The 21,554-nt window shown below is 40.1% G+C and overlaps 1 protein-coding gene across 3 annotated transcripts in view; it reads left to right on the top strand.

Moving 5' to 3' along the window:
* LRP6 (LDL receptor related protein 6) overlaps nucleotides 1-21,554 on the top strand; it is a 121,260-nt gene that overhangs the window by 61,408 nt on the left and 38,298 nt on the right. For 2 of the 3 annotated variants that reach the window (XM_082280234.1, XM_082280233.1), the window contains exons 5-7: nucleotides 456-587; nucleotides 8,215-8,611; nucleotides 9,103-9,274. In XM_082280234.1, coding sequence (XP_082136360.1) covers nucleotides 456-587; nucleotides 8,215-8,611; nucleotides 9,103-9,274 — 701 coding nt within the window. The remainder of the gene's footprint in view (nucleotides 1-455; nucleotides 588-8,214; nucleotides 8,612-9,102; nucleotides 9,275-21,554) is intronic. The other variant, XM_082280235.1, reaches the window with a different exon arrangement.

The raw sequence follows: 21,554 nt of genomic DNA, 5'->3' as shown, positions 1-21,554 counted from the left end.
TTGTCGAAGTGGTAGTTCCTGAGTGGAAAGTAGTGTTAATTTGGCAGATGATACTAAGCAGGACTAGCTCTGTGTAGTAACCACTGTCTTAACCATTGTTTTAATTTACTGTGTTTGCATTTTGGTTTTACAGTGCATTTTGGTATGCACTCAGCACCAGTATGCTGAATAGTTTTTAAAAATGAGAAGAGCAGAGCTGAAACGAGGTCCTTGTTTAGAGCTAAGTGCTACTTTCCCAAGAAGAGAAACATTCAACATTCATGCATTTTGGTACCATAAATACCCCACTACTCAACACTTGGAAATAATTTTTATTTGTTCTGTGTTTATCATTTCCTCCTTTAATCTGTGTTGCTGCCACTGATTCTACCACTCAAATGCTGTATGTGTCTTAACACGTGATATGAGGTCATTGGTTATCAGAAGCATTAATCTGTGTGATTTATGTTTAACAGCTACAAACCCATGTGGAATTAATAATGGTGGCTGCTCCCACTTGTGTTTGATGTCTCCTACCAAGCCCTCTTATCAGTGTGCATGTCCCACTGGTGTGAAACTTCTCGAGAATGGAAAGACCTGCAAAGATGGTAGGCTTTGTTTCAAACAAATCCTTTCGATTAAGCACGAAGTAGCTTTTTGAGGGAAAGGAATTCTTCCAGTTGCACTATATGATGTTAGGGGTGGCAAATTCTGAAACTATGTTTGCTTTTGCAGTACGGATAAAAGTGATTGGAAAATGCCCTCTACATTTTAAAAAATGAAGATTCTCATGACCGAAGGGCAGGTTACTTCCACTTATAAAATTTAAGTTGCAGTTCTGTCTCTGTCACTAACTCTCTGCAGGTTTTGGGGGGCTCTGTTGTTCCCTTTTCTTAGAGAAAAAGATACCTACCTCCTCTGTTGTCTCTAAAATGTTTCTGACATTACTGATCATTAAGTATTTGGCTAATAGGATTGCACAACAACCCCTTAATTTTTTTTTTTTTTTTTTTTAAGTCTGATGTCCATTTATTATACACACATACACCTGGAACCTCTTTCTGAAAATAATGCCCTGTTTTTAGGGGTGTTGAAAGCCCTAAAACTCAAGACATGATCAAGACCTAGAGCTGCAAGCGTTTACCTGAAACTGCTTTTAGTTTCTCATTGTGAACTAATGTACATGATTTTAAATTGTTACATTTTGTAAGCGTAGGTCTTGTGATGTTGTGCTGTGGTTGCTGTAGTACACTAACAGGATCAAAATTATCACTGGGAGATAATTAGCTGGATCATAACTAACCATCTTTTATGCAGATCATCTCTCTAGGACAAAGGTAAATGGAGGAAGAAACAATACAGTAGAGCTTAGTGTAAATAGGCCAAATAAAATGTATACAGAAATAATTTTTTAATTGGAGTTTTATATTTTAAAAATTATTCCAGGCTTGTCAGCTATGTTCAGAGTTTTCTTTAATTTCATGCTATTTCATGCTCTCTACTGATTATTTTTGTGTGTCTCTGTGAACCTTGTTAAAATAAATTGTTGCTTTTATGTGAAAAACAACTCCCAATTTAGCCTGGCAGGATTGTTTATAAGAATTTCCCAATACACAAACAAGATGTTTTTCTTCCATTTCCCTCAGTATAAGGAGAAGCTTTAATAATACTGCTGTGGGTTGGTTATATGTAGTCAGGATGTGACATGAATCCATGCGCTTGTTCAAAAATACTTGATATGCACAGATAAACTCCAGTGTGTCAAAGTAAATTACCAAGGGTAAGTAAAGGAATGGTATTAAAAATCCACCCCAGAACCTTATTAAAAGGATTTCTCATGCAGAGATACTCAGAATCATCAGTTCACTTTTTTCAGCCACTTTTTTCTTACGTCTCAGAATTTATAACTGTTGCTCTTTTGTCCCACTCCCTGAACAGGAGAAACCAAATTTTACGTTCCCAGTCAGCCATAACATGTATTGGGCTTACAGAATATAAACCCCCACTGTATTAGAAATATTGTTAACCAAGTTGCTACAGTATGTTGTCCAGTTGTATGCAAAAAACTTTATACAAGAACATTTCTCTTATGCTTGTCAATATCATGTTGCGTCTTAAACCACCATTCTGGTGCTGTGTCTTTTGGGAACATTCTGCCTCTGCCCTTTCAGGCAAAAAAAAAGGGTGGGAAGAGGGGAGAAAATTGAGACTTTTTATTTAGCTTGGTCTTAGAAAGGAGACAGCACATAACCCAGATGAAACAACCTGCTCAAATTATTCATCAGGTCCATTGGTTTTGTGCAGCTTTGATCCTGTGCAGGGCTAATTTCTGACATATACATGCAGCAGGTTCAGCATTTAGAGCTGAGCATGCCCCAAAATAGTGATTTTTTTTTTTTTTTTTTTTTTTTTTTTTTTTTTTTTTACTCCCCTCTCCCTGAAGAGAGGTGCAGATCATAGGCTTAGGGCCTTTGCAAGTGACCTACAGCTTTCCAGAGCTCTTCAAGGCACAGATTCCCTAGAATTTCTTCCTATAGTTGTGAAGGCTGCAATTATTGATTCGGGGGAGGGAGGAGAGCCTGGCACTTGAACAGAGCTGGAGTAGCCATAGACCAGGGTTCAAGATGTAAATCTGGATGTGTCTCTGTGGGGACTTCCTTTCTTAGGCTCCTTGAGGACCCCTGGGAAGTAAATTTGTTTTCTCATTTTCAGGTGTGCAGGGTGGGGGGTTGATTGTAGTTTCTTGGGCTGTTTTTTTCTCCTTATACTTGCCTGTTCTCTATATCTGTTGTGAAAGTAGAGCTGAACCCTGAGAACTGAACATTTTTACCTTGGATAGTTTTAGTACAGCTGTAATGCTGCAGTGCTGATTAAATCTCCGTTTGCAATTAGAATGTGTACATGACCATGGGAGAGACTGGTGCCTGAGAAGTGAAGAAAGGTGAAAAATTAGGCTGAGTTTCTCTTCTTTAAGATGGTTTTGCCATCTAGCAGTAGACTAAAATCAGACTGGTTCCTAAATCGAATTGTTTCATGATGAAATGAGCCTCTTTGAGGAGAGAGCTTCATTTCACGCTGCACTGTGGAGAGTACTGGCCTGCGCTGGAAAGATTTTGATGGGTGAATTTTGAGTATGTGTTTTTGGTGTTTGCAGTGCTTTGGCATTGACAGATGATCCTGGCAGCCAAAGGTGAGACTGGCTGACCCTCCCTGAGCAGTTTCCATGACAACCTAGCGTTTTTGAATAATCTTGGTTTATAGGAAATCTTTTCCTCCCTTGCCTTTCTCTCAGTGCTAGTTTCTCCGTTTTTGGTAGGGTTTTTTTAATCATACCATAGAGGAATTTTACTATTTCTTGTAAGATCTGTGAATACAATAACACACACACATTCCAATTTTGAAAGACTTCTCCACAGTGTTTCAGGAAGGGGTGGTACCTTAAAATAAAATTACCTCTTTTTCTAGTACCTGATAATACAAATCAAAACAGTGAAGTAAACTGAGATGTAGGCTTGTAGCAAGGTTTTAGTTCCCTCAGTGCCTAGGTGAAAGTTTGTAAATCCCTGTCCCTCAAAGAACAGGGAGGCAAAGTAAGTTACCCTTTCTGAGCACCCAGGTGGGACTCAGGTCTTCTACTAGAGAGCTTTTACTTCCTTGTGTCGTATTCTTGGTAATTTACTGTTCTTCTGCACAACATACTGAGATTTCTCTTTTTCAGTATTGTTTGTGCTGCTTTTCTGAGTTTGGCTGTGCTGCATTTAAATGATCTTTTGATGGCTGCAAGACAAACCTGAATTTTCTTATAGAAATGAGTTTGTCATTGGAGTTATATTCTTATTAGTGCTTGAAGATCTCTCTGTCCATGTGCTCAGCTTCTCTCTTTGCCTGTAGGGAGTTTTACTTGTGTCTTGCAGTTGCTCCTGCCAATAATGAAATGTGGTTTAAACTGAGAAAACCAGCGATGACTTCAGCTGAGCAAGGAGGTGTGAGTTTCCTCAAGAAGAAAAAGCAGTGCTTCACACTTTGATTTCAGCCTTGCTTTGGCCATTCTATTCTCTTCCAGGAAAAGGGTCTTTATATTGCCCATGGATGCTCACATCCTATTTCCCTTGCAGGCCTGGAGGCAGGAACCAGGATTTTGCACTTGCTTTTGCAATTTAGGGCTGTCCTCTGCCTAATGTGCTTTGTCAGGAATAGCCAGGATCCCGATTTGACAGACACCTTCATTCTTTAATTTCTTTTAAAGGAAAGAAGAAATATATGATTAATTTCAGATGCATGTTCTTTTGCCTTTTTAGTTTTAAGGCTGAGCTTAGATGAAAAACTTTTTTTGTATTGTGATATCAGGGACTCTTTCACAATAGTGTCTTTAAAACTGGGGAAACCATTTAGGAATTAAATGTTTTGGTCAAATGTCAAGTATTTCTATTTGGGACGTATTAGTAATCATGATTTCTCAGATACAGGGAATGCATTATATATGTCTTAGGTCTAGCACTTCTTTTGTATGCATTCCTGATCATGTGTCTGTGTAGCTGAGCAACCACTAATGGCTTTAAAGTTCAATAACTTACAAATGACTGAGGTCTGTATATCATTGAGAAGATGTAATTAATTGTAAAGGTTAGAAGGGCATTGGACTTAAAGCTGTGCCGTTGTTGTATCTGCATGCTTGCTCTGCTTTCCCCTTTCTCCCCCTTCCCTTGTCTTCAGCTAGCACACAGATTTAAATTATTTAGAATTTTAATAGTGAATTTTTGAGGCAAGTATTAGTTCCAGGACTAATGTAATGCACCATCCATGAGCTTGTAATCCCAGATTTCAAAGTGCTTAATAAAAGTAGGCTAAAGCTCTCAAAAGTAAGAGTCTGGAGTAAGGCTTATATGTCCATATTTAGACAAGTAAGGGACTTGGCTTTCAAAAAATTGCAAAACATCTTGAATATCTTGTGTCTTGAGGCACTGCTAAAAAGAATCTTGAGCTTAGTCCACAAGTTGAATGGTTTAGAAAGAGAGGGAAAACTGCTTCAGGTCTGCCTGTGTGTGCCAAGGTCAGAGTTCTAGCTACAGCCTCCATGCATCCTTTGAAAGCATCTAAGCCAGCTGAGGTTTGAGGTGTTTTATATGTTTGTGACTGGTTCCAGTTCTCCTAATAAGTGCTGATAAACTGAAAAAAAAAACAAACTAAGCCAAATACAAAGTTATGCTTGCATGCAACCTGCATTGTCTTTTTCTGCCTTTTTATTCTTCTTTTGAAATACAGTTCTGTACTCGCGATATTCTCTCCCTCATGCTCATCATCAGAGGCTCGATTTTTCTTAGAGAGGCAAGGCAAGAAGTCTGGAGATCCTGCTGTCGTCTTAGCTTTTGCATCATAACTGGTCTTTGGAGTAGAAGTGAACAAAATTGGTTGATTTTGTCATGTCCTGGCAACCTTGTGTACCTTGAGCATCTTCTGAGTGGTTATCAGTGCCTAGCCAGGTAAACTTTTCACAGCTGGTGTTTGCCACAGTTTTGAGACCACCTGGGGTTCTTTTCCCTGGCTGTTATCAAGGCGGTAATGGGATCAGTCTATAAATAAGCCCAGCTCTTGCATTTGTTAGTTTTGCTATTGTCAGGACAAGCCTGAAGGAATTCAGAGTGATCTTTCCCTCAACCTACCTGGAGGTGTGGTGTTTCTCTGCTGCTCTATTTCTTTTTCCTGAGCGAATGACTGCTGATCTAAGCAGCGGAGGTGTTGGTTTGCAAATGTTTGGGTAATAGCTCTGAAGTAAGCTTTAAACTTTTTATTGCCTGGTTGGAGGGCTGAGGGCTGATGTTTGATGGAGGGATTGGAATGCTGGCCAAACCCCCAGATAAAGACCATGACATTCTTAGCTCTGGGTTCCAGAGTACAGCAGGAGTTAGCTGAAAGCCAGTCATTTCCCAGTGCTGAATTAAAGCTTAAACACAGTGGGTTGTTTGACTAAACAACAGTGTTGCAGCCTGAAAGCAGGATACTGAAGCTGTTGAAATGGGTCGTCTTTGGGAAGAATAGGAAGGTCAATTGGTCAATTTTATGGGTGAGCTCGAGCAAGGGCATGGTAATACTGAACTGAGTCTTTCCGGAGACCTGGCTTTGGTTCTTTGAAGTAACTGTCAACTTCAGTCAGAGCACACAAATTATTTTTAGGGATTATGCCTTACACTTTTTCCATATGTGGTAGATGATCTATATGTTTTGAACTCTGATGTTAGTGCATTTGCTCAACTTTAGGTTTACTTGATAATGCAAAAAAGTTATCATTGTTCGGGGTTTTTAATATGTTTGTCATTGTTTTGTTTAAAAGGCAGGTTGGACAAATGACTGCGAAGTTGCTAAGAAAATGTAGGGATTTCTTTCTTCCTTGAACCTAAATTGTTGGTGTTAGTTATGTACTATTACTCTCTATGACCATAATGCATCTGTATGCTTAAATCAATGCTGAATTGTTTGTTGTATTTAGTATCAACAAATACAGGTGTACGTACAGACTTGTGTGTCAAGATTAGTTGCTTCTTTACAAAAACCTTTCTAACAGGCCTGTTTTCCATTGGCTATGTCACATGCTTTACAGTATTTTGAAGGATACATAGACATGTAACTACAAGTTCCCCCTTCCTGATTAATTAATGTATGAGAGTTACTCACTGGAAGAACAGTTGAGTAGTGTGTACATAGATTTCTGACCACAAGGTGTTTCAGGGCAGAGGATCCCAAAGCTGATCTTAGTCCATTCTGGACTACCAATCAGAAACACTTGTAATGATATACTCAACTTCAGTTGTTGAAAGGTGCTGTTTCCTGCAGCACTGTGAAAGTGTCTTAGAGGCTTGTAACACATTGAACTTGCTGTAAATGAAGCAATGGCTGTTTTGCCATCTGTCCAAGGATTGGCATGCAGTGAGGTTTCAGCTAGCATTGACATCAATTACTGTCTTTTTTTTTTAAAAAAGTTGGCATTAGACACCAAAATTCTTCTTTCATCACCAGCTTGCTTACTTCAGTTGTTGCTCTTTCAATCTTCTAGCTCTTATTTACACCTCTTACACATCAAAATCGAGACATGGACACAATGTGGTTTGGCAATCGCTCATTTTCACTGCATTTTCATGCATTTGTTTTCCTAAACCTTCCCCACCCTCCCCCTCATCCCCCATCAGTCCCTGCCAAAGCCTGTCCTCTCACTCTTTGAGGAGAGCCATTGCACCACACTTTCCCTGCAATTATGCATGCATTTTTCACCTTAGCTCAGGCTTCCTTCGGGCCTGAGCTGCTCTTATCTCCCTAAAACTCCAAACTGATAAACCGGTTTAATTGGAATGGGGTGTGGTGGTTGTTTATCCTTCATTACGTTGAAATCTGGTGACATAGACTAGAAAATGAAATGAAAATTAATTAGATTAGACAGTAAGTGCAACTCATTGGTAGTACCATTAAACATGCTGTGTCGCCTATTTGAAAACATCTTCTGCAGTGCAAGCTGATTTTAGTTATTTATTTTGATTCTGACTGTTGACCCAAAAGCCAGCAAGGCTTTTGTGTGCTTTAGCTCAAAATTGCTTTGTAAGACACTGTTATTTATCTTCATGTCTTCAATAAGCTTGTTCTTAACAAATGTGGGAGAAGGTGGCAGCTCTCCTGGTCTGCATGGTCATTGCACAGTGGTCTGTTCCCAAATCTGACTCCTCCACTAAGAGTTTCTCAGAAGAAGTTTACTTGTGGTGTCCTACATTACATTTTTTCCATTTATCAGGGGTTGTTGAAACATGCAGCTTGTTTGTCATGGCTGTCGTCTCACCAACAGCAGCAAACAGTCAGTAAAATATCTGCATAATTGATTTCTCATCTAAGAGGTTGCAGGCCATCTGTTGATTTGCATAAAATAGCAGCATAGCTGTTGCATATCTATTCAGTAATTTGGAGGGAACGATATGGACAGAGAACACGTGCAACATGATACATTCTGAGAAAGGAAATGAGTGCTGAATTTTCTCTGTAAACACATCTGACTTGTTAGAAAAATAAGCAGAGACATTGTGAGCAGCTTCACATTTGAAGCCTTGGAATGCAATTCTGTGCTGGTGCCCAGCAGTTTGGTTTGGTCCTGTGAAATCGAGGTAGCTAGACCATGTTGTCGGGAAAGGACACTCAGTTTCTTGCACAGGCTTCTTGCACAGTGTTTGCAAGGTGTTTGTGTTTGTCCTGATCCTGCAGGTGCCACTGCATTGCTGCTCCTGGCCCGCCGGACAGACCTGAGGCGCATTTCCTTGGACACCCCCGATTTCACGGACATCGTGCTCCCGCTGGAGGACATCCGCCACGCCATCGCCATCGACTTCGACCCTCTGGAAGGATACATCTACTGGACGGACGACGAAGTGAGGGCCATCCGCCGCTCCTTCCTCGACGGCTCGGGCAGCCAGTTTGTGGTCACCGCTCAGATTGCACACCCTGATGGCATCGCTGTGGACTGGGTGGCCCGGAACCTGTACTGGACGGACACCGGCACGGACCGCATCGAAGTCACCAGGCTTAATGGGACCATGAGGAAAATCTTGATATCAGAAGACCTGGAAGAACCCAGAGCTATTGTACTGGATCCCATGGTTGGGTGAGGAGCTGTTTGTGAGCATTTTAAAAAATACTAGTCATGCAAAGAAGATACCTCTGTCTGCTTCTAGGTAGATAATGGGATGCGGTGATAAACTTCTGAGCCTTCCAAATGAAAATACTGGGATTCTCTGAAAGTTAAGGCTCCAAGGCACAAGGATTGCTTCTCTGTTTTTACCACCTGGGTAGTCATCTTATGTGTCTGTGTTTTATTATTTTTAAAAATATTTTTGTGAACTGCGTGGATCTGCTTGTTTATTCTAGCTAATAGCGCTGGTTATATTGTCTTGCTGAGCAGACTGGTACAGGAATTTTGTGTGCTTACATGCCAATTATTTCTCAGTGGTTTGGCCATCCTTACATAGGTAAGGAAATATTTTTGGTTTAGAAATGTAACTTTCTGCATGCTATGTGGTTTTGGGGAAGAGTAGCCCAGAAGAATCTATAAGAATATTTGAGGTTTGGATTAATAAGATTTTGTTTCCTTTGCAGATACATGTACTGGACTGACTGGGGAGAAATCCCAAAGATTGAGAGGGCAGCACTGGATGGCTCAGACAGAATTGTGCTGGTGAACACCTCGCTTGGCTGGCCAAATGGATTGGCACTGGATTATGCAGAAAGCAAAATATACTGGGGAGATGCCAAAACAGACAAAATAGAGGTTTGTAATTGCACCTGCATTTTTTATTCTGTGAAGTTATAGAATGTTGTTTTGCTTTTATAAGTGTTCATATTCTGATACAGCTGGGAAAGGATGAGGATATGGTGGTTGAGTTGTGCTTTAAGAAACAACTCTGTCCTTCTCAGCTTTTGGGCAAGTTACTTGCTCTTCTTCCCTCATTTTTTGTGTAAAATAGAAATTATATCCATGTAGTAGAGCTCTCTTTGTAAGAATGCGTGATAAGGACTTGTTAAATAAGTCAGTTCTTAGGTCATCAGGGGAAAAAGCTTTTTACTGGGATTAATGTTTGTCATTTAAAAAGTTATCTTTCATTCTTTGCACTGCTCAGTTTAGAGCCTAGCAAAACATATTTTAAAGAAATAAATCTTATTTCACATATAATCGTTTGTACTTCCAGAAATCCTCTATACTTTGCATCTCCCTTGTTTTATTAGAGTTTCAGCAAGGGCATAGATTTTCCTTTCTTTCTGACATGTCCTGTTGAAACTTTTAATTTTAAAAAAAAAGGCACTTTTTCTTCTCTCCCACACTGAAAATCTCATATTTATTTTGTTGGGTAACATTTATGAAACAAATTTGGCATTTATTATCTGTCAGTCTTTGAGAAAATAGTATTGTTTAGTATTTGATCAGTTTGCTGTCAAAAGCTTTTGTTGGAAGCAGAAGACTTGACTGCTACGTAGCACCGTCTGCCTTTGCTATATCCTGGTAGATTAGCCTTCCTTTGATGAATTACAGCTTTCCCTGTTCATTCCTAACCGTTGCAAATAACTTTTAGCACTTACCGTATTAGGCACAAACGTATCTTTTCTAGACTTACAAAGTTGTTTTTACTTACTTGTAACTACAAATAAGTCAAGGTGGAGTCATAGTCATGTGCTGGAAGGTCACATAACTGTTACTTCTCCTTCAGAGCCAGAGTAACTCCAGTCCTGCAAGGTGAGTTGCTTTGAAGCACTCCTTCGGAGAGCCTCAGGGAGCAGTTTTCTTTGTCCTGAAAACAAGATTTATAGTCTGTAATTCACCTAGTATTACACCAGCTCTGAGAAAAGAGAAGAAAATAGTCTTAGGGATGTGTAGAGATTTATTTATAACAGATTGAGCGCTTCAGCTCTGATACTGTCTCAGCCTTGAATGTATTTTGCAAAAGGAAAGTTAGGCATTTTTCACCCTCATGTTTGCCAGAACACTGAGATTCCATATTCATTAATAATGATTCTATTCAGTGCTGGATCAGTTTGTGGCAGAAATTTTCATCTAGATCAGTCATGAGCTCACTGCTGCAATTCTGTCAAACTGGCTAGAACACATCATAGAATGTTTATGCCAACATTACAGTGTCTGTGGCAGGACAGGAGATATCTGATTTGGCACAGAGGTTTTTGGGACAATTTCCATTTCATTGTTCTTAAATCAGTGTAAGCCAGCGGAATGAATTTGTTCCAGGTAGTCACGTAACATCTGTGCAGGGCATCAGAAAAAATTTAATACCCTAAGATTTCAGAATTACTGGTTATTTTTTCCTATGAGTCTCTAGGTGTTAGAGTTATATTACTGCTGCTGCTTTTCTTAAAAAGTTAATGTTTGTTAACTCTTATCAATGTGCAGTAAATCTTGAAACAGTCTGGCTAAAACCTTTAAAGCAACAGAGAACTTTTCCCACAGTTTTTCTTCAGTGCTTTTGGATTTTAGTTTTGTTTGAGGATGTGGGTTTGTACTTCTTAATTCCTGAAGGTGTTCGTTTAGGCATATGTGACATAGAGCTATCAAGTTTTGTATAAGGTGACCAACACTTCCTACACACACACCTTTTTTGACAGAAGAAATCGGTCCTTGTAACTAATGTGAGGTGGTGGGTGCAGAACAAACCAAAGCAGATGTGGTAAGATGTGGAAATGGTTGCAGATGTTAAAAGTTTACATGTGTTACTGGGAAGACTGGGTAAGTTGGTGGAAGCGGATTCCACTGCAATTTAGTGGCAAATAGAATTGCCTCTGAACTACAAATCACTGAACGGTAAATTGCTGTAGAAGGAAGGAGTCTTCTTGAAAAAAGTTCCTGTATACATTTCCTTTGTTATGCAGTTCTGTGAGTATAAGTGTTGATTATTCTCTGAGAAAGGATACTGGGATGGGTAGTCCTTTGGATGGAACCCATACAGCCCCTCTTCTCCTGTGTTGAGGCCATTCTGTCATGTTCTTCCTTAGATGCAATGCTGCTGCTTGCTAACTGCGCTTCAGAGGGGCTAAAAGAGGTTGAAAATCAGTGGCCCCTGGTAGTGATCAGCACATGTTCAATGTGGCTTGTGCAATTAGTAAAGCATGGAAAGGCTCTATAGGATGAAGTGGAGGGTGTCCATCCAAGAGAATGGTTCAGTCTGAAGTAGATTTTTTTTTTTTTTATCCACACCTGTCATGATTTAGGGATGGTGCTCCCCCGTTTAGTTCTCCCACTGAGACTCTCCAAACCACACACCTCTCACTTCCTCCAACAGGATGGAGAGGAGAATTGGAGGCACAAAAGGCAAAGATCACTGGTTGAGATAAGAATAATTTACTGAAAACAGCGATAAGAAAAATAACAGTAACAGCATAATAGTAAAGACAGAAAGAAATTATTCACACAGAATATCCCTGGCGACAGACAATAATGGATGGCTCCCTCTTGCCCTGCCACATTTCCTCTGTTGAAGGAACCCCTTCTCCCTGGAAGAGTCCCCTTCCCCCACTCCCAGCAATGACTTGAGGTGATACAGAATAATGTCCAGGTCCTGGCCATGCCTCCTCCTGGCTACTGCAAAAATTAGTCATGTCCTGTCCAGAACCCAGACATTTCCCACCCCTTATTTTATACCATGTACATCATGCCCAGGCCCTACTCCTTCCAACCATATACATATATGTGTATACACACATACACACACACAAGTACAGCTCTCATTTCTGTAGTCAGTGGCCATCCTCCCCAAGATGTCTGTTGAGTTCATTTAGTCCATGGCTATGGGTTCTGTCCATCCCAAGTGTCTCCCAGAGCAGGAGGACTGGTGTGATGTTGGCTGGTTGCAAGTTACATAGCAGCTTATGACTGGTGTATCTGGAGTAGTCCATCCTCATTGTCCATGGGAGTTATGGCATGCAGTGGCAGTGTCATTCAGCAACCAGTGTTATACAATTCAGCATCACAGACTGTTCTCACCCAAAAATCAAATCTCCCTCAGGTGCCCATTTTATTTCCCCATCCTTCTGCATCACCCACCAAGTGCACCCCAGTCTTTGAGCAAAAACAATGCCATGGATGGGTTGGCCTTTGCTGGAGGCAGGACTGATCCAAATTGTCTTCCCTAACACATTCCTCATCGGCACCACAAGGACTTCATCCCCTTCTACAGTATGTGGAGGTTTTGATTGGGCAGGGCCAGCTCGACTGGTAGAGCCTCTGGTGTTAACTAGCGAGGTGGCCTTTGCTAAATGTAGATCCCTATCTTAATCTGTGATAACTAAAATATTCCTAACGTTTCAAGTCTTTCCATTTGCTCACACTGCCTACTCTCCAATGGCAACCAGGAATCTTGAGGAGATTTGCTACACTTTCCATGCCTTCACCATCCATTTTTTATATCAGTGTAATAGAAGATGCTTTGGCCTTCAGCAAATGTTCTATACTTACATGTGAAGAAAGGACACTGGCATAAGTGCAACAAAGAAGGGTGTTTGTGACAGGATCCAAAGATGAAACTTGGAACTGGACATAAAGGCATCAGAATAAATGCCTGCTTCCTGCTTTGCTTCATGTGTTTATATGTAGTTGAAAAGGGGAGGGTAAAAGCAGGAGAAGCACATTTGTGTACTTGCCTCTATTGCCTTTAAGTAGTTTTTCATACATGATTTTACATACTTAGTGCTTTTATCATTCTTTTCGCCTTTGCATGTGGGATTCCTCAGAACCGTTATTTAATTGCACTGCTACCAAACTGAATGTAATTCTTGCAAGCCACGTTTCTGGTTTGTTTGTGCTACATATGAGTTTTTACTATTTATTTTTTACCCACCGATTCATGCTATGCTGTTCTGGAGCCCCCAGACGATAATAAAGCATCAGCAGGGGTTAATGGAGTCTGGTAGGGGGTACAGCAGGGAGCTTTTGTTCCCATTTTATCTGGCAGCCTGCAGCAGGCAGAAGCAGGCTGTGGCTCAACAGCTTCGTCATTTATCTCGGTCAGGTTTCACTGCTGATAAACTTCTATTGAAATGGATGGCTGCTATTGTGCTTACCAGTGGGGAAGATTTCTCATTGACTTGCTACAGGTTTAAAGCCTTTTCCTGCCGTGCTATGAGGTTAAAAATGTATGATCTGCTCTGTTGAATTGATCTTGTGTTTTCCTGCTCTAGTGAATATTTGTGTTCTTGGCACGTACACTACCTGTTTTAAGGCATAGGTTGGTTTTTTAAATGGTCAGCAAAGCTGGTATTGATAAAGCAATTATAAATGGCTGCATGCATGTGTGGCTGTGTGTGTTGAGGGGAAGTCATGATGATATGGCTGATTTCTCTTAGTTTTTCAGTCTTTGCTTCTTTTTTCTTTATTCATCCTCTCCTGTTCTCCATTCTCGGAGCCAGAGATGACACCCACTAACACCTACTAGTGGTGAGAGTAAAGAAAGGATCTGCCTCCTGCTCAGATCTCCAACCATTATCTAGTGATTTTTGAGTGCAGCTCTAACTTGAAGTGTTTGTGCATTCCCAAATCTATTAGCCGTGCCTGGCATTACTGTCTGTAATCCTCATGATTAGTATGGAAAGTATTACATCCTGCTGTTTTTCAGCTTAAGTACGCACAAGCGTTCAGAACGTAGCCTTGCTGGACAACAGAAAGCAGATGCTGCTAAGACTTTTTAGAGCACAGAAATCTTGAACAGAGAAGACATTTTTGTCTTTGACCTTGGAGCTGATAGTTTGGCATCTAGAGAATGATCCAATTCATATTCTAATCCTGAAATTGCAGGGCTACATTTTCCTCCGATGACAACTCCCTCAATTTTACTGCCACCCTAATAAGGAAATTTTGTTTTCTAAGTGTACACCATTTATTTTCTGACTGAGAATTTTTGTCTCGTACATTAGTCTTTGTACTGTGAAATGCTGATGACTTGCAAGCCTGGTTACTGATCCTACCTCGTCCACCCTACTTGAAGCACAGGTTTGAAAATTGAGAAGCAGAATCCATTGTATTCCTAGCTCTGAACACAGCTGCTTTTGTGTAGTTGCATTAAACTTTTGCAGGTGTGTATATAGTATATATCAAGTATATAGTCTATTTCAAGTATAGTTGAAACAAATACTTGACGTTGCTTTGCTGTTTACTTTTGGTTTGGATAGTTGTGGCATTCGGGAATTTCATTCAAGAAAAAAACAAGTATGTGCTGTAGAGGGTAGGGACAGATCCCTGTACTCCATCCCAGTTTCAGAAATTTAAAGCTTACTTTGTCAGGGTATTTCCAACTATTTCTTAACACCTGCTAAGCCTGTATTAAGAAAAAATAGATAGTTTTGAAATTAGTAGTAGAGTAAGGATTTATTTTTTTTAAAAATAAACAGTATTAGTTTATACTTGGTATAATTTTCATTTGAGAGGTTTCTTTTGAACTTCTGAATGAATCTAAAGAAGAACTAAATTTTGTGATACTGACCAAGATAGTAAAACTGTATTACAACGCAAACAAGTGACAGCCACAGACAACGCATTAGTAAGGTCTCTTGGCTGTCGAAGAGCTGGATACAAGAATTTGAGTGGTCTCTTACCATGGACTCTAAATGCTGAGTCAGAACCTCCTGGCATTGTAAGCTTGTTATGATTAAAAACAAAAATTCTTTTTTTTTTGCTTTGGCTTTTGAACATGGTGCTACAGAATTGTCACTTAGAGATGTACCTTTTCACAGAATCATGGAGTTGTAAGGGTTGGAAGAGACCTCTAGAGATCATCTAGTCAACCCCCAGCTGTTATAATGCAAAAATAAAAAAGAAGAAACATTTAGAACATCCATGCTAGTTTCCAATCAGGAGCATTAAAAGTTACCTTTTTATTACTTTTGATAAATTGAGACTACCTAAACGAAATTCAGATGTGAAAAGTGTGATTTTTGAGACCTTACATTACAAGCCACTTGTGCAGAGGAGTTCTCCAAGAAGTCCTGAGGGATCTGCTGTTGACAGGCTGTCTTGCTTCCTGGGACAGGGATGGGTTCCCAGCACCTTGTAACACAAAGAGGCTACTGAGGGAAGCTTTTGGAACTCCTGCTCAAGAGTAACCTGAATCTGATCTGAGTACTAAACATGGTATTTTTCTAAGAAGTGAAACTACTGCCCTAAAAATTATGTGGAGAAGACTTTGACATTCAGTTTTCAAATGGTTCTTGTGTCATAGATCTACAGTTCATCCTGAAATCCGTAGTGGGTTTCATCTCATGAGATGTAGATACATTCAGCTCAGTTAAATTCCCTTATGTTGCCTTTATAAAAAATGTTGGAAATCAGCACTTCCACACTGTAAATGTTTAGAATTGATTAAATGAGTCCTACTCTAAAGGCCCCTCTTTTTTTCTGTTACCTCTAAAGAGAGCCCGGAACGGCCGTGTCAGAGCCAGGTGCCCACACTCGAGACACATTTGAGCAGAAAGTTGTGCTGACTGCTCACACTGGGAATTCAGAGATGTTTCTTACAACCTTTGCTAAAAGATGAGCAGTCCTGGTTTGCCACTGATAGCGCTGAAAGCCTCGTTGTCCCCATGGCCCAGCATGGAGCTGATTGGAGTATAACTGTTGGATCTACATTCATATGTCATACATGCTTCCCAGATTTTTCACACTGGAGTTAGGAAATTGTATTTTGGTTTACGCAGGTGTCTCACCTAGAAAGTAACATGCCTCTACTAGTAGCCAGTATTGGTTACCTAAGGGAAAACACAGAAATCCCTCAAACTGACACAGCCAGGGCCATCAGTTCACCTGAGTCTGACATACTTAAAATATTTCATGGCAAGCTGGGGAGCAATGTGAAGAGATATTGAGAGATACTGAGCTGTCATCTGTGTTTCTGATTCAGCTGAGTACTGTTTGTCAGTCCACTATTATCCCTTACTCTCCAAAATTCTGGCTTTTTTTTTTTTTTTTTTTTTTTTTTCCTCCTGTTCACAAGCTAAGTTGCATTACGGTAAAAAACCTTGTACTGATCTTGGACCTGAGCTGCTTTGGAAGTATTCACCTGACCTTGCAATCCTTCTCAATAATGATTGAGCTTTCATCACACAGGTTTCTTCCTTTGCTGTGAGGTTTTGTAGTCTTAACCTGAACATCTCTTCTGGTCCCATGCATGATCTTGTAGCGTGGCAAAGAGTCTGTGGAAAAAGGTGGAAAACCAGGCTCTTGGACGTGCAAGACCCTTGGAATTTAAGTGATTTAGCAAATAGGAGCAGTTGAATCAACTTTAAAACTTACTGCCACCAAAGGTGAAAAGTATCTCATAACTGGCTGAGTCTCTCACTGGACTATTCCCTGAACCACTTGGACTTGGTAAAACAGCAGAAAACTTTCCACATGTTTTCTCTCTATAAAAAAGGCAATTATAGTCACTTAAGAAGGAGTCTGGAACACATCGGGTTAGGTAGAGAACAAATGAAAATTAAGTTTCTGGGGCAAGGCACTGAAAGAAAAAACCTTGGGAAAGAAGAGCACAGAGGCTTTTGCCCGTATACAAGAGCATCAGGAGCTGTTATGCCAAACTTAATCTTGTAAAACTGTCCCCCCCAAACCCACTGTGAGGGTTCGGGTTGGTCTTGGCTAGTCTGGTTTACATTCTGCAAAGTGGTGTGTGTAGCTGCCCACAGGTCTTAGCTGCTAAACAGTAAGTTGCAAAATGCAGTCATTAGTTTCCTTTGTTGCCCCCACAGCCTATGCCCAGGTAACAGAACACTCCCTGACTGCTGCCACTCCACCCTATGGATTACATACCAAAATTAATCTCCATAGCAAAGCATTTTTAGTCACCTGTTTTACCACTGAATCTTCTCAGAAGAGCTTCTTTTTTCCTTGTGAAAATCTCTCTTCTCATCTTACTCATCAATTTGACTCATTTTTTTGTCTTAGCCTGTTCTTTACAAATGCAAGGGGTTTTTTCTGTTGCATGAGATTGCCTAGGAGATGTCATATGTGATTGTCACAATGGTTCTAAAATCCTTTCCTTGCCTACTTGTCACTTTATCTGACTTGAGCCATTTCATTAAAAACTGAACCAATTGTTTCTAAAATTAAATTCCGTTGCAGAGAAAACGTTTCTGCTGTTGGCATTGATCAGTGAGCTAAGAAAGTTGTTCTGTTGTGAAAGAAATGAGCTTATAGCAGTGTCTATAGCCTGATAGAAAGGATATTTATGAAGTTAATCTCTATACTGTTTGTACATACTTATCTTCACAGCAGTCCCATTAGAAATATTATCCATGCTCAGAAAAAATATATTTTGAATTCTGTGGAAAAATTGTTAGAGCTCTAAAAGAAACTGAGGGTGTTGAGGAACTGTTAAATTAGAAATTGTTAAAGGCTATTATAAAACAATTAACAATAGGAAATTTATGGAGTTGTCTGGAGGCATTTGGCTTCTGAAGCAAATCCAAAGGGTTCCAGGGATCCTTTCTGCTGATTCCTCAGGATTTCACTGCAATGAAGAGAGGACTTCCCATTTCATTCCTTAATGTTTTAGAATTGAGGGGGAATGCTGTTAACAGTAAGTAAATGACACTGACAGAGTAATTTCTTCAAACTTGGTTGAAAGTTTCAGTTCTTCACATAAAGAGGGTATAGTTGATCAAGACTTTTTTTAGAGGGAAGACTAATAAAACTGGAAATTTAGACAAGATATCTCTTTGTTTCTCTCTTAGAGCAGCTGTTTTGTAGTAAATACATGTATTAATTATATGATACTGCTGCAGCCATAACAGTAAAATCATCCTGAAATCCATAGTGCGTTTCATCTCATGAGATGTAGATACATTCAGCTCAGTTTTATGTTGCTTAGAAAAGTAAGTTGAAAATACATTGTTCTCAAACCCAGTTTAAAAAAAATGCAAATATAATGATTAGAAGGCATTCTAGCTGTCTTTTAGAGTTACTTTTAAGAGATGCTGCCCAAGTTTCTTTTTTTTTCTTGAACCAAATAAATCTAATGAGTGTGTAGTGTTGGTTTTCACTTTCCTTGTAAAGAAAGATTCATGTACATTTAGGTAGACAGTGAACAGTCATATCCCTGATTCACACTGCCATGAACTGAGTTGTTATTTGTTGCATCAAACACCATGTGTAAGTATTTACCTCTGGATAATCAGGGCTGAAGTAACTAAGCCTTGAGTGTGAGTATTCCTAAATTATTTCAGGTCTAATGCAAGCCTTGCTCAATTATGTTATGTTGGAATATCTGGGATATTTGTTTTGAATTCAGTATTTCAGGGTGTTTTACAGTAATGCTTCCTTGCAATCAGCTTAAGCAGATCAGTGTTAATGATCAAACTCATGAGAAATTCACCTTTTTACCTCATTGTTTTAAGTTATATCTATTCCTGTGGTGCATTAGCATGACCCATGTTGAAATTGTGAAGGTGGTAATGCTTCCTGATGATTTTCTGCTGTTTTAAACTATTGGGAGAAACCCAAGTTGTCATTGGAATGAGGTAAAAATTGAAGGTCTGCTCAGGAAGAGTTTACCTTTTATTTTGGTGACATTTGCTTCTTAGAAACCTGTGCCAAATGTCTGGGGTTGTGTGCATGCTGTAAGATAAACCGTGACTATATATCCAGAGTATATTTCAACATGTTCCAAGGAAACAACAAGCTAGCGTGTTCTGCACTTGCGGGACACGTGACATGCAAAGCATTGCCACAGGGTCAGAAGGCTTTCAAATTCCTTATCCTTCCAGAAGAAAGATGAATGCTACAGTTGCGTCCTTCCTGTGACTCAGTGAGGGGAACTGCTTTCCAGCTGTGGTGCTTGATAAAAATTTTGTAGAGCTTGGGCAGCGATGGCAGTTGAACTTGAGCAGAGCAGTTGAGGTCCTGCATATTAAGTGGGGTCTTCTGGCCTCTCTGAGGATCAATAAGATGGTGCTGGTAAAGATGCTGAAGTTCAGGAAGTTCAGTTATGGCTGTTATGTTATGTTATGTTATGTTATGTTATGTTATGTTATGTTATGTTATGAAGTTCAGTTATGGCTAAGATAACTGTCATTTGTCCAAAAACAGACTGTTGATTTTAAAAATTGGGGCTTAGGTTCAAGTATCTGAAATTAGAGGAGCTTATGGATTTTACTGGAAGAGTTGTTTGTTTTAGGGGGAGTTGGGTTTTTGTTTTACTGATGTGTGTCTGTGAAAGAAATAATATTCTGGCAACGACTTAACAGTCCATCACAGAGGCCTATTCCATGCTCATAAGTAATATATTTTTGAAGGTAGTGTTACCAGGTGTTGTTTATAAATTTTCATTAATTGTTGACTTCCTCTGCTCCTGTCAGCCAGAGAAAGAGCTTAGCATGCATGATATTTAACCTGTTCCCCGATCATTTACCACTACATCCAAAAGTGGACCTGGGAAGTTACAGGTCTGTTAGTCTTATTGCAGCCCCTGGAAAGAGTTCTCCTAGAAACCCGTGAGCCAAAGGAAGCAGGTAATGGGGAAAAGCCAATGCAGGTTTACTGAGGGCAAGTCATGCCAGTGTGCTGCTGTACAGTGAAGGCAAACAGGATCCTGGGGTGCATCCATGGGGACATTGATCATCCCACTCCGTGCTTTTCAGGCCATACCCAGCTGTGTCCAGCTCTGGTCCCCAGAATTCAACAGAGATGCAGGGAGAATGGAGAGGGCCTAAGGGAATGAGAACCTGCCCTGTGAGGACAGACAGAAGGGGTTTGGCCTTTTCTTCATGGAGAAGAGAGTGCTCATACTCTTCCAGTACTGAAGGAGGAAGGAGGTTCTCCAAGCATATGGAGCCACATGGAGAGGACAGGGGCAACTGCTGCAAGGTGCACTGAGGGAGGTTTCATCTTAATACAAGAAAGAAATACTTTACTGAGGTGTGGAGTCCCTCCCCATTACTAGAAGTTTCTTGATCTAACTGGACAGGATGCTGGATAATCTCATCTAGGCTTCTTTCCCACAAAAAAATTTGACCAGATGATCTTTCAGGGATTCTTCCAGCCTGGGCTGGTCTATGATTCTGTGGTTCTATACTGAAAATTCAACTGTGCTTATGAGTTAAGATGAAAGGTAAGAGTTTGCACTCTGTCACCTTCATCTCAGTCTTGACACCTTGTAGGACTGGGCTCTTATGTTTGGTATTGATCTAAGTATAGCCCGATAGGGACAGACGCTTTCAGTGATGAGCATCTCCTCAGGGCTGTGCACATGAACCAGTGCACATCTGCTTAGTCTCTGCTGCCACTGGCCTTGGTGCACTGGACCTGAGGGGACTGCTTGTCTGCACAGTTCTGCCAGGGTCCCAGCACAAGCTCTAAGCAGTTTCATAAATGAGATAGATTTAATGATGGAACTCTAGACTTAGAGCAATCAAGTGACAAGTTTAAACTACCATACATTCAAATCCCATATTATCAAAAAGGTAAATTCACTGCATTAGCCTATCTATCACAGTGATTACTGGTATTAGGAGTGAATTGAATGCAAGGTATCTGATAACAAAAAAGACCCTCAGAATATGTCACTGTGCGTTCCAGTCTGTAACTTTAAATTAGAAGTAATGCTTCAAAGTTGTTATTGTTCCTACAGATCACTAAGTACAGCATTTTAAAATGTGACTACATTTTCAGCAGTAATTCACTTAGTTTGAATAAGCTGTATTTTCATGAGGCTATAGGTTTGCATTCATTATTGTTTTAGGATAAACAAAGTCCTTATTCTACAAGCAGGATATCTGGTATTTTTTCTGAGGCCGTTGAATTTTTGCACTTTTAAAATTTTTTTTCGTGGAACTACTCAGTCTTTCAGTAAAGGTGGTGTTTGTGGTTCCACTGCATCTGTTTCCTGTTGTAGTCTATATTCTCAGTGTGATTTGCAGTATTCAGAATGGCCTCAGAATGTGAAACTCCCACCACATTGTGGTTAAAAGCAGCCTAAACCTCTGGAGTCACTGCCTCGTAGCAGCAGAAGGTGGGTTTCTTTTATGTGGGATTCTGTGGGGACGCATTTCACTGTGAGGAGCTGGGG

The sequence above is a fragment of the Coloeus monedula genome, assembly GCF_965178545.1.
Source record: "Coloeus monedula genome assembly, chromosome: 4".
NCBI lineage: Eukaryota > Metazoa > Chordata > Aves > Passeriformes > Corvidae > Coloeus > Coloeus monedula.
This window is presented reverse-complemented; position numbering and strand designations above follow the sequence as displayed.